This window comes from Salvelinus fontinalis, chromosome 6 (assembly GCF_029448725.1).
Source record: "Salvelinus fontinalis isolate EN_2023a chromosome 6, ASM2944872v1, whole genome shotgun sequence".
In the NCBI taxonomy this organism is placed as follows: Eukaryota; Metazoa; Chordata; class Actinopteri; order Salmoniformes; family Salmonidae; genus Salvelinus; species Salvelinus fontinalis.
In genome coordinates, this window is record NC_074670.1 from 71,026,672 (window position 1) to 71,039,978 (window position 13,307).

Consider the following 13,307-nt stretch of genomic DNA (forward strand, 5'->3'; position numbering starts at 1 on the left):
AGATCCATCCTCAGCCCCAGCTCCATCCTCTACCCCAGCTCCATCCTCTACCCCAGCTACATCCTCTGCCCCAGCTCCATCCTCTGCCCCAGCTCCATCCTCTACCCCAGCTCCATCCTCAGCCCAGCTCCATCCTCTACCCCAGCTCCATCCTCAGCCCCAGCTCCATCCTCTGCCCCAGCTCCATCCTCTATCCCAGCTCCATCCTCTACCCCAGCTCCAACCTCTGTCCCAGCTCCATCCTCTGCCCCAGCTCCATCCTCTACCCCAGATCCATCCTCTGGCCCAGCTCCATCCTCAGCCACAGCTCCATCCTCAGCCACAGCTCCATCCTCTACCCCAGCTCCATCCTCTGCCCCAGCTCCATCCTCAGCCCCAGCTCCATCCTCTACCCCAGCTCCATCCTCTACCCCAGCTAAATCCTCTACCCCAGCTCCATCCTTTACCACAGCTCCATCCTCTACCCCAGCTCCATCCTCTACCCAAGCTCCATCCTCTACCCAAGCTCATCTACCCCAGCTCCATCCTCTACCCCAGCTCCATCCTCTCCCCCAGCTCCATCCTCTACCCCAGCTCCATCCTCTTCCCCAGCTCCATCCTCTACCCCAGCTCCATCCTCTACCCCAGCTCCATCCTCTACCCCAGCTCCATCATCTCCCCAGCTCCATCCTCTACCCCAGCTCCATCCTCTACCCCAGCTATATCCTCTAACCCAGCTCCATCCTCTTCCCAGCTCCATCCTCTACCCCAGCTCCATCCTCTACCCCAGTTCCATCCTCTACCCCAGCTCCATCCTCTTCCACAGCTCCATCATCAGCCCCAGCTCCATTCTCAGCCCAGCTCCATCCTCTACCACAGCTCCATCCTCAGCCCCAGCTCCATCCTCTACCCCAGCTCTATCCTCTACCCCAGCTCCATCCTCTACCCCAGCTCTATCCTCAGCCACAGCTCCATCCTCTATCCCAGCTCCATCCTCTACCCCAGCTCCATCCTCAGCCCAGCTCCATCCTCTACCCCAGCTCCATCCTCAGTCCCAGCTCCATCCTCTACCCCAGCTCCATCCTCAGCCACAGCTCCATCCTCTACCCCAGCTACATCCTATACCCCAGCTCCATCCTCAGCTCCAGCTCCATCCTCTACCCCAGCTCCATCCTCTACCCCAGTTCCATCCTCAGCCCCAGCTCCATCCTCTACCCCAGCTCCATCCTTTACCCCAGCTCCATCCTCTACCCCAGCTCCATCCTCTACCCCAGCTACATCCTCTACCCCAGCTCCATCCTCTACCCCAGCTCCATCCTCTACCCCAGCTCTATCCTCTACCCCAGCTATATCCTCTACCCCAGCTCCATCCTCTACCCCAGCTCTATCCTCTACCCCAGCTATATCCTCTACCCCAGCTCCATCCTCTACCCCAGTTCCATCCTCAGCCCCAGCTCCATCCTTTACCCCAGCTCCATCCTCTACCCCAGCTACATCCTCTACCCCAGCTCCATCCTCTACCCCAGCTCCATCCTCTACCCCAGTTCCATCCTCTACCCCAGCTCCATCCTCTTCCCCAGCTCCATCCTCAGCCCCAGCTCCATCCTCAGCCCAGCTCCATCCTCAGCCCAGCTCCATCCTCTACCCCAGCTCCATCCTCAGCCCCAGCTCCATCCTCTACCCCAGCTCCATCCTCTACCCCAGCTCCATCCTCAGCTCCAGCTCCATCCTCAGCCTCAGCTCCATCCTCTACCCCAGCTCCATCCTCAGCCCAGCTCCATCCTCTACCCCAGCTCCATCCTCTACCCCAGATCCATCCTCAGCCCCAGCTCCATCATTTACCCCAGCTCCATCCTCTAACCCAGCTACATCCTCTACCCCAGCTCCATCCTCTTCCCCAGTTTCATCCTCTACCCCAGCTCCATCCTCTACCCCAGCTCCATCCTCTACCCCAGCTCCATCCTCTACCCCAGCTCCATCCTCTACCCCAGCTCCATCCTCTACCCCAGCTCCATCCTCTTCCCCAGCTCCATCCTCGACCCCAGCTCCATCCTCTACCCCAACTCCATCCTCTACCCCAGCTACATCCTCTACCCCAGCTCCATCCTCTACCCCAGCTCCATCCTCTACCCCAGCTCTATCCTCTACCCCAGCTATATCCTCTACCCCAGCTCCATCCTCTTCCCCAGCTCCATCCTCTACCCCAGCTCCATCCTGTACCCCAGCTCCATCCTCTACCCCAGCTCCATCCTCTACCCCAGCTCCATCCTCTACCCCAGCTCCATCCTCTACCCCAGCACCATCCTCTACCCCAGCTCCATCCTCTACCCCAGCTCTATCCTCTACTCCAGATCCATCCTCTTCCCCAGCTCCATCCTCTACCCCAGCTCCATCCTCTACCCCAGCTCCATCCTCTACCCCAGCTCCATCCTCTACCCCAGCTCTATCCTCTACCCCAGCTATATCCTCTACCCCAGCTCCATCCTCTACCCCAGCTCCATCCTCATCCCCAGCTCCATCCTCAGCCCCAGTTCCATCCTCAGCCCAGCTCCATCCTCAGCCCAGCTCCATCCTCTAACCCAGCTCCATCCTCAGCCCCAGCTCCATCCTGTACCCCAGCTCCATCCTCTACCCCAGCTCCATCCTCAGCTCCAGCTCCATCCTCAGCCTCAGCTCCATCCTCTACCCCAGCTCCATCCTCAGCCCAGCTCCATCCTCTACCCCAGGTCCATCCTCTACCCCAGCTCCATCCTCTACCCCAGCTCCATCCTCTGCCCCAGCTCCATCCTCTACCCCAGCTCCATCCTCTGCCCCAGCTCCATCCTCAGCCCAGCTCCATCCTCTACCCCAGCTCCATCCTCACCCCCAGCTCCATCCTCTTCCCCAGCTCCATCCTCTACCCCAGCTCCATCCTCTACCCCAGGTCCATCCTCTGTCCCAGCTCCATCCTCTGCCCCAGCTCCATCCTCTACCCCAGATCCATCCTCTGGCCCAGCTCCATCCTTAGCCACAACTCCATCCTCAGCAACAGCTCCATTCTCTACCCCAGCTCCATCCTCTGCCCCAGCTCCATCCTCAGCCGCAGCTCCTTCCTCTACCCCAGCTCCATCCTCTACCCCAGCTAAATCCTCTACCCCAGCTCCATCCTTTACCCCAGCTCCATCCTCTACCCCAGCTCAATCCTCTACCCCAGCTCCATCCTCTACCCAAGCTCCATCCTCTCCCCCAGCTCTATCCTCTACCCCAGCTATATCCTCTACCCAAGCTCCATCCTCTACCCAAGCTCATCTACCCCAGCTCTATCCTCTACCCCAGCTATATCCTCTACCCAAGCTCCATCCTCTACCCAAGCTCCATCCTCTACCCCAGCTCCATCCTCTACCCCAGCTCCATCCTCTGCCCCAGCTCCATCCTCTGCCCCAGCTCCATCCTCTACCCCAGCTCCATCCTCTACCCCAGCTCCCTCCTCTACCCCAGCTCCATCCTCTACCCCAGCTCCATCCTCTACCCCAGCTATATCCTCTACCCCAGCTATATCCTCTACCCCAGCTCCATCCTCTTCCCCAGCTCCATCCTCTACCCCAGCTCCATCCTCTACCCCAGTTCCATCCTCTACCCCAGCTCCATCCTCTTCAACAGCTCCATCCTCAGCCCCAGCTCCATCCTCAGCCCAGCTCCATCCTCAGCCCAGCTCCATCCTCTAATCCAGCTCCATCCTCAGCCCCAGCTCCATCCTCTACCCCAGTTCCATCCTCTACCCCAGCTCCATCCTCAGCTCCAGCTCCATCCTCAGCCCCAGCTCCATCCTCAGCTTCAGCTCCATCCTCTACCCCAGCTCCATCCTCAGCCCAGCTCCATTCTCTACCTCAGCTCCATCCTCTGACCCAGCTCCATCCTGTACCCCAGCTCCATCCTCAGCCCAGCTCCATCGTCTACCCCAGCTCCATCCTCAGCCCCAGCTCCATCCTCTGCCCCAGCTCCATCCTCTGCCCCAGCTCCATCCTCTACCCCAGATCCATCCTCTGGCCCAGCTCCATCCTCAGCCCCAGCTCCATCCTCTGCCCCAGCTCCATCCTCTGTCCCAGCTCCATCCTCTGTCCCAGCTCCATCCTCTGTCTCAGCTCCATCCTCTGTCTCAGCTCCATCCTCTGCCCCAGCTCCATCCTCTACCCCAGATCCATCCTCTGGCCCAGCTCCATCCTCAGCCCCAGCTCCATCCTCTGCCCCAGCTCCATCCTCTGTCCCAGCTCCATCCTCTGTCCCAGCTCCATCCTCTGTCTCAGCTCCATCCTCTACCCCAGGTCCATCCTCTGTCCCAGCTCCATCCTCTGCCCCAGCTCCATCCTCTACCCCAGATCCATCCTCTGGCCCAGCTCCATCCTTAGCCACAACTCCATCCTCAGCAACAGCTCCATTCTCTACCCCAGCTCCATCCTCTGCCCCAGCTCCATCCTCAGCCGCAGCTCCTTCCTCTACCCCAGCTCCATCCTCTACCCCAGCTAAATCCTCTACCCCAGCTCCATCCTTTACCCCAGCTCCATCCTCTACCCCAGCTCAATCCTCTACCCCAGCTCCATCCTCTACCCAAGCTCCATCCTCTCCCCCAGCTCTATCCTCTACCCCAGCTATATCCTCTACCCAAGCTCCATCCTCTACCCAAGCTCATCTACCCCAGCTCTATCCTCTACCCCAGCTATATCCTCTACCCAAGCTCCATCCTCTACCCAAGCTCCATCCTCTACCCCAGCTCCATCCTCTACCCCAGCTCCATCCTCTGCCCCAGCTCCATCCTCTGCCCCAGCTCCATCCTCAGCCCAGCTCCATCCTCTACCCCAGCTCCATCCTCTACCCCAGCTCCCTCCTCTACCCCAGCTCCATCCTCTACCCCAGCTCCATCATCTTCCCCAGCTCCATCCTCTACCCCAGCTCCATCCTCTACCCCAGCTATATCCTCTACCCCAGCTATATCCTCTACCCCAGCTCCATCCTCTTCCCCAGCTCCATCCTCTACCCCAGCTCCATCCTCTACCCCAGTTCCATCCTCTACCCCAGCTCCATCCTCTTCAACAGCTCCATCCTCAGCCCCAGCTCCATCCTCAGCCCAGCTCCATCCTCAGCCCAGCTCCATCCTCTAATCCAGCTCCATCCTCAGCCCCAGCTCCATCCTCTACCCCAGTTCCATCCTCTACCCCAGCTCCATCCTCAGCTCCAGCTCCATCCTCAGCCCCAGCTCCATCCTCAGCTTCAGCTCCATCCTCTACCCCAGCTCCATCCTCAGCCCAGCTCCATTCTCTACCTCAGCTCCATCCTCTGACCCAGCTCCATCCTGTACCCCAGCTCCATCCTCAGCCCAGCTCCATCGTCTACCCCAGCTCCATCCTCAGCCCCAGCTCCATCCTCTGCCCCAGCTCCATCCTCTGCCCCAGCTCCATCCTCTACCCCAGATCCATCCTCTGGCCCAGCTCCATCCTCAGCCCCAGCTCCATCCTCTGCCCCAGCTCCATCCTCTGTCCCAGCTCCATCCTCTGTCCCAGCTCCATCCTCTGTCTCAGCTCCATCCTCTGTCTCAGCTCCATCCTCTGCCCCAGCTCCATCCTCTACCCCAGATCCATCCTCTGGCCCAGCTCCATCCTCAGCCCCAGCTCCATCCTCTGCCCCAGCTCCATCCTCTGTCCCAGCTCCATCCTCTGTCCCAGCTCCATCCTCTGTCTCAGCTCCATCCTCTGCCCCAGCTCCATCCTCTACCCAAGATCCATCCTCTGGCCCAGCTCCATCCTCAGCCACAGCTCCATCCTCAGCCACAGCTCCATCCTCTACCCCAGCTCCATCCTCTGCGCCACCTCCATCCTCAGCCCCAGCTCCATCCACTACCCCAGCTCCATCCTCTACCCCAGCTAAATCCTCTACCCCAGCTCCATCCTTTACCCCAGCTCCATCCTCTACCCCAGCTCCATCCTCTACCCCAGCTCCATCCTCTACCCAAGCTCCATCCTCTACCCCAGCTCCATCCTCTACTCAAGCTCCATCCTCTACCCAAGCTCCATCCTCAGCTCCAGCTCCATCCTCAGCCCGTGCTCCATCATCAGCCTCAGCTACATCCTCTACCCCAGCTCCATCCTCAGCCCAGCTCCATCCTCTACCCCAGCTCCATCCTCAGCCCAGCTCCATCCTCTACCCCAGCTTCATCCTCTGCCCCAGCTTCATCCTCTACCCCAGCTCAATCCTCAGCCCCAACTCCATCCTCAGCCCAGCTCCATCCTCTACCCCAGATCCATCCTCAGCCCCAGCTCCATCCTCTACCCCAGTTCCATACACTAACCCAGCTCCATCCTCTTCCCCAGCTCCATCCTCAACCCCAGCTCTATACCTCAGCCCCAGCTCCATCCTCTACCCCAGCTCCATCCTCTACCTCAGCTCCATCCTCTGTCCCAGTACCATCCTCTGCCCCAGCTCCATCCTCTACCCCAGCTCCATCCTCTGCCCCAGCTCCATCCTCTACCCCAGCTCCATCCGCTACCAAAGCTCCATCCTCTACCCCAGCTCCATCCTCAGCCACAGCTCCATCCTCTACCCCAGCTCCATCCTCTACCCCAGCTCCATCCTCTACCCCAGCTCCATCCTCATCCCCAGCTCCATCCTCAGCCCAGCTCCATCCTCTACCCCAGATCCATCCTCAGCCCCAGCTCCATCTTCTGCCCCAGCTCCATCCTCAGCCCCAGCTCCATCCTCTACCCCAGCTCCATCCTCTACCCCAGCTAAATCCTCTACCCCAGCTCCATCCTTTACCCCAGCTCCATCCTCTACCCCAGCTCCATCCTCTACCCCAGCTCCATCCTCTACCCAAGCTCCATCCTCTACCCCAGCTCTATCCTCTACCCCAGCTATATCCTCTACCCAAGCTCCATCCTCTACCCCAGCTCCATCCTCTACCCCAGCTCCATCCTCTACCCCAGCTCCATCCTCTACCCCAGCTCCATCCTCTGCCCCAGCTCCATCCTCTGCCCTAGCTCCATCCTCAGCCCAGCTCCATCCTCTAACCCAGCTCCATCCTCAGCCCCAGCTCCATCCTCTACCCCAGCTCCATCCTCTACCCCAGCTCCATCCTCAGCTCCAGCTCCATCCTCAGCCCAACTCCATCCTCAGCTTCAGCTCCATCCTCTACCTCAGCTCCATCCTCAGCCCAGCTCCATTCTCTACCCCAGCTCCATCCTCTGACCCAGCTCCATCCTGTACCCCAGCTCCATCGTCAGCCCAGCTCCATCGTCTATCCCAGCTCCATCCTCAGCCCCAGCTCCATCCTCTGCCCCAGCTCCATCCTCTACCCCAGCTCCATCCTCAGCCACAGCTCCATCCTCTACCCAGGCTCCATCCTCTGTCCCAGCTCCATCCTCTGCCCCAGCTCCATCCTCTACCCCAGATCCATCCTCTGGCCCAGCTCCATCCTCAGCCACAGCTTCATCCTCTACCCCAGCTCCATCCTCTACCCCAGCTCCATCCTCTACCCCAACTCCATCCTCTACCCCAGCTCCATCCTCAGCCCCAGCTCCATCCTCTACCCCAGCTCCATCCTCTACCCCAGCTCAATCCTCTACCCCAGCTCCATCCTTTACCCCAGCTCCATCCTCTACCCCAGCTCCATCCTCAGCCCCAACTCCATCCTCACCCCAGCTCCATCCTCTACCCCAGATCCATCCTCAGCCCCAGCTCCATCCTCTACCCCAGCTCCATCCTCTACCCCAGCTACATCCTCTGCCCCAGCTCCATCCTCTGCCCCAGCTCCATCCTCTACCCCAGCTCCATCCTCAGCCCAGCTCCATCCTCTACCCCAGCTCCATCCTCAGCCCCAGCTCCATCCTCTGCCCCAGCTCCATCCTCTATCCCAGCTCCATCCTCTACCCCAGCTCCAACCTCTGTCCTAGCTCCATCCTCTGCCCCAGCTCCATCCTCTACCCCAGATCCATCCTCTGGCCCAGCTCCATCCTCAGCCACAGCTCCATCCTCAGCCACAGCTCCATCCTCTACCCCAGCTCCATCCTCTGCCCCAGCTCCATCCTCAGCCCCAGCTCCATCCTCTACCCCAGCTCCATCCTCTACCCCAGCTAAATCCTCTACCCCAGCTCCATCCTTTACCACAGCTCCATCCTCTACCCCAGCTCCATCCTCTACCCCAGCTCCATCCTCTACCCCAGCTCCATCCTCAGCCACAGCTCCATCCTCTACCCCAGCTCCATCCTCTGCCCCAGCTCCATCCTCAGCCCCAGCTCCATCCTCTACCCCAGCTCCATCCTCTACCCCAGCTAAATCCTCTACCCCAGCTCCATCCTTTACCACAGCTCCATCCTCTACCCCAGCTCCATCCTCTACCCCAGCTCCATCCTCTACCCCAGCTCCATCCTCTACCCCAGCTCCATCCTCTACCCCAGCTCTATCCTCTATTTAAGCTCCATCCTCTACCCAAGCTCCATCCTCTACCCCAGCTCTATCCTCTACCCCAGCTCCATCCTCTACCCAAGCTCCATCCTCAGCTCCAGCTCTATCCTCAGCCCGTGCTCCATCCTCAGCCTCAGCTCCATCCTCTACCCCAGCTCCATCCTCAGCCCAGCTCCATCCTCTACCCCAGCTCCATCCCCAGCCCAGCTCCATCCTCTGCGCCACCTCCATCCTCAGCCCCAGCTCCATCCACTACCCCAGCTCCATCCTCTACCCCAGCTAAATCCTCTACCCCAGCTCCATCCTTTACCCCAGCTCCATCCTCTACCCCAGCTCCATCCTCTACCCCAGCTCCATCCTTTACCCCAGCTCCTTCCTCTACCCCAGCTCCATCCTCTACCCCAGCTAAATCCTCTACCCCAGCTCCATCCTCAGCTCCAGCTCCATCCTCAGCCCGTGCTCCATCCTCTACCCCAGCTCCATCCTCTACCCAAGCTCCATCCTCTCCCCCAGCTCTATCCTCTACCCCAGCTATATCCTCTACCCAAGCTCCATCCTCTACCCAAGCTCATCTACCCCAGCTCTATCCTCTACCCCAGCTATATCCTCTACCCAAGCTCCATCCTCTACCCAAGCTCCATCCTCTACCCCAGCTCCATCCTCTACCCCAGCTCCATCCTCTGCCCCAGCTCCATCCTCTGCCCCAGCTCCATCCTCAGCCCAGCTCCATCCTCTACCCCAGCTCCATCCTCTACCCCAGCTCCCTCCTCTACCCCAGCTCCATCCTCTACCCCAGCTCCATCATCTTCCCCAGCTCCATCCTCTACCCCAGCTCCATCCTCTACCCCAGCTATATCCTCTACCCCAGCTATATCCTCTACCCCAGCTCCATCCTCTTCCCCAGCTCCATCCTCTACCCCAGCTCCATCCTCTACCCCAGTTCCATCCTCTACCCCAGCTCCATCCTCTTCAACAGCTCCATCCTCAGCCCCAGCTCCATCCTCAGCCCAGCTCCATCCTCTAATCCAGCTCCATCCTCAGCCCCAGCTCCATCCTCTACCCCAGTTCCATCCTCTACCCCAGCTCCATCCTCAGCTCCAGCTCCATCCTCAGCCCCAGCTCCATCCTCAGCTTCAGCTCCATCCTCTACCCCAGCTCCATCCTCAGCCCAGCTCCATTCTCTACCTCAGCTCCATCCTCTGACCCAGCTCCATCCTGTACCCCAGCTCCATCCTCAGCCCAGCTCCATCGTCTACCCCAGCTCCATCCTCAGCCCCAGCTCCATCCTCTGCCCCAGCTCCATCCTCTGTTCCAGCTCCATCCTCAGTCCCAGCTCCATCCTCTGTCTCAGCTCCATCCTCTGCCCCAGCTCCATCCTCTACCCCAGATCCATCCTCTGGCCCAGCTCCATCCTCAGCCCCAGCTCCATCCTCTGCCCCAGCTCCATCCTCTGTCCCAGCTCCATCCTCTGTCCCAGCTCCATCCTCTGTCTCAGCTCCATCCTCTGCCCCAGCTCCATCCTCTACCCCAGATCCATCCTCTGGCCCAGCTCCATCCTCAGCCACAGCTCCATCCTCAGCCACAGCTCCATCCTCTACCCCAGCTCCATCCTCTGCGCCACCTCCATCCTCAGCCCCAGCTCCATCCACTACCCCAGCTCCATCCTCTACCCCAGCTAAATCCTCTACCCCAGCTCCATCCTTTACCCCAGCTCCATCCTCTACCCCAGCTCCATCCTCTACCCCAGCTCCATCCTCTACCCAAGCTCCATCCTCTACCCCAGCTCCATCCTCTACTCAAGCTCCATCCTCTACCCAAGCTCCATCCTCAGCTCCAGCTCCATCCTCAGACCGTGCTCCATCATCAGCCTCAGCTCCATCCTCAACCCCAGCTCCATCCTCAGCCCAGCTCCATCCTCTACCCCAGCTCCATCCTCAGCCCAGCTCCATCCTCTACCCCAGCTTCATCCTCTGCCCCAGCTTCATCCTCTACCCCAGCTCAATCCTCAGCCCCAACTCCATCCTCAGCCCAGCTCCATCCTCTACCCCAGATCCATCCTCAGCCCCAGCTCCATCCTCTACCCCAGTTCCATACACTAACCCAGCTCCATCCTCTTCCCCAGCTCCATCCTCAACCCCAGCTCTATACCTCAGCCCCAGCTCCATCCTCTACCCCAGCTCCATCCTCTACCCCAGCTCCATCCTCTGTCCCAGTACCATCCTCTGCCCCAGCTCCATCCTCTACCCCAGCTCCATCCTCTGCCCCAGCTCCATCCTCTATCCCAGCTCCATCCGCTACCCCAGCTCCATCCTCTACCCCAGCTCCATCCTCAGCCACAGCTCCATCCTCTACCCCAGCTCCATCCTCTACCCCAGCTCCATCCTCTACCCCAGCTCCATCCTCATCCCCAGCTCCATCCTCAGCCCAGCTCCATCCTCTACCCCAGATCCATCCTCAGCCCCAGCTCCATCTTCTGCCCCAGCTCCATCCTCAGCCCCAGCTCCATCCTCTACCCCAGCTCCATCCTCTACCCCAGCTAAATCCTCTACCCCAGCTCCATCCTTTACCCCAGCTCCATCCTCTACCCCAGCTCCATCCTCTACCCCAGCTCCATCCTCTACCCAAGCTCCATCCTCTACCCCAGCTCTATCCTCTACCCCAGCTATATCCTCTACCCAAGCTCCATCCTCAGCCCCAGCTCCATCCTCTACCCCAGCTCCATCCTCTACCCCAGCTCCATCCTCTGCCCCAGCTCCATCCTCTGCCCTAGCTCCATCCTCAGCCCAGCTCCATCCTCTACCCCAGCTCCATCCTCAGCTCCAGCTCCATCCTCAGCCCAACTCCAACCTCAGCTTCAGCTCCATCCTCTACCTCAGCTCCATCCTCAGCCCAGCTCCATTCTCTACCCCAGCTCCATCCTCTGACCCAGCTCCATCCTGTACCCCAGCTCCATCGTCAGCCCAGCTCCATCGTCTATCCCAGCTCCATCCTCAGCCCCAGCTCCATCCTCTGTCCCAGCTCCATCCTCTACCCCAGCTCCATCCTCAGCCACAGCTCCATCCTCTACCCAGGCTCCATCCTCTGTCCCAGCTCCATCCTCTGCCCCAGCTCCATCCTCTACCCCAGATCCATCCTCTGGCCCAGCTCCATCCTCAGCCACAGCCTCATCCTCTACCCCAGCTCCATCCTCTACCCCAGCTCCATCCTCTACCCCAACTCCATCCTCTACCCCAGCTCCATCCTCAGCCCCAGCTCCATCCTCTACCCCAGCTCCATCCTCTACCCCAGCTCAATCCTCTACCCCAGCTCCATCCTTTACCCCAGCTCCATCCTCTACCCCAGCTCCATCCTCAGCCCCAACTCCATCCTCATCCCAGCTCCATCCTCTACCCCAGATCCATCCTCAGCCCCAGCTCCATCCTCTACCCCAGCTCCATCCTCTACCCCAGCTACATCCTCTGCCCCAGCTCCATCCTCTGCCCCAGCTCCATCCTCTACCCCAGCTCCATCCTCAGCCCAGCTCCATCCTCTACCCCAGCTCCATCCTCAGCCCCAGCTCCATCCTCTGCCCCAGCTCCATCCTCTATCCCAGCTCCATCCTCTACCCCAGCTCCAACCTCTGTCCCAGCTCCATCCTCTGCCCCAGCTCCATCCTCTACCCCAGATCCATCCTCTGGCCCAGCTCCATCCTCAGCCACAGCTCCATCCTCAGCCACAGCTCCATCCTCTACCCCAGCTCCATCCTCTGCCCCAGCTCCATCCTCAGCCCCAGCTCCATCCTCTACCCCAGCTCCATCCTCTACCCCAGCTAAATCCTCTACCCCAGCTCCATCCTTTACCACAGCTCCATCCTCTACCCCAGCTCCATCCTCTACCCAAGCTCCATCCTCTACCCAAGCTCATCTACCCCAGCTCCATCCTCTACCCCAGCTCCATCCTCTCCCCCAGCTCCATCCTCTACCCCAGCTCCATCCTCTTCCCCAGCTCCATCCTCTACCCCAGCTCCATCCTCTACCCCAGCTCCATCCTCTACCCCAGCTCCATCATCTCCCCAGCTCCATCCTCTACCCCAGCTCCATCCTCTACCCCAGCTATATCCTCTAACCCAGCTCCATCCTCTTCCCAGCTCCATCCTCTACCCCAGCTCCATCCTCTACCCCAGTTCCATCCTCTACCCCAGCTCCATCCTCTTCCACAGCTCCATCATCAGCCCCAGCTCCATTCTCAGCCCAGCTCCATCCTCTACCACAGCTCCATCCTCAGCCCCAGCTCCATCCTCTACCCCAGCTCTATCCTCTACCCCAGCTCCATCCTCTACCCCAGCTCTATCCTCAGCCACAGCTCCATCCTCTATCCCAGCTCCATCCTCTACCCCAGCTCCATCCTCAGCCCAGCTCCATCCTCTACCCCAGCTCCATCCTCAGTCCCAGCTCCATCCTCTACCCCAGCTCCATCCTCAGCCACAGCTCCATCCTCTACCCCAGCTACATCCTATACCCCAGCTCCATCCTCAGCTCCAGCTCCATCCTCTACCCCAGCTCCATCCTCTACCCCAGTTCCATCCTCAGCCCCAGCTCCATCCTCTACCCCAGCTCCATCCTTTACCCCAGCTCCATCCTCTACCCCAGCTCCATCCTCTACCCCAGCTACATCCTCTACCCCAGCTCCATCCTCTACCCCAGCTCCATCCTCTACCCCAGCTCTATCCTCTACCCCAGCTATATCCTCTACCCCAGCTCCATCCTCTACCCCAGCTCTATCCTCTACCCCAGCTATATCCTCTACCCCAGCTCCATCCTCTACCCCAGTTCCATCCTCAGCCCCAGCTCCATCCTTTACCCCAGCTCCATCCTCTACCCCAGCTACATCCTCTACCCCAGCTCCATCCTCTACCCCAG

At 60.1% G+C, this 13,307-nt stretch overlaps 1 protein-coding gene across 1 annotated transcript in view; it reads left to right on the plus strand.

Annotated features, from left to right (window-relative positions):
- The window catches only part of LOC129858659 (mucin-1-like), a 90,584-nt gene that overhangs the window by 11,699 nt on the left and 65,578 nt on the right, over positions 1-13,307 (plus strand). Inside the window, exons 4-5 of the mRNA XM_055927958.1 lie at positions 1,907-2,497; positions 12,324-12,454. Of these exons, the coding sequence (XP_055783933.1) occupies positions 1,907-2,497; positions 12,324-12,454 (722 nt within the window). The remainder of the gene's footprint in view (positions 1-1,906; positions 2,498-12,323; positions 12,455-13,307) is intronic.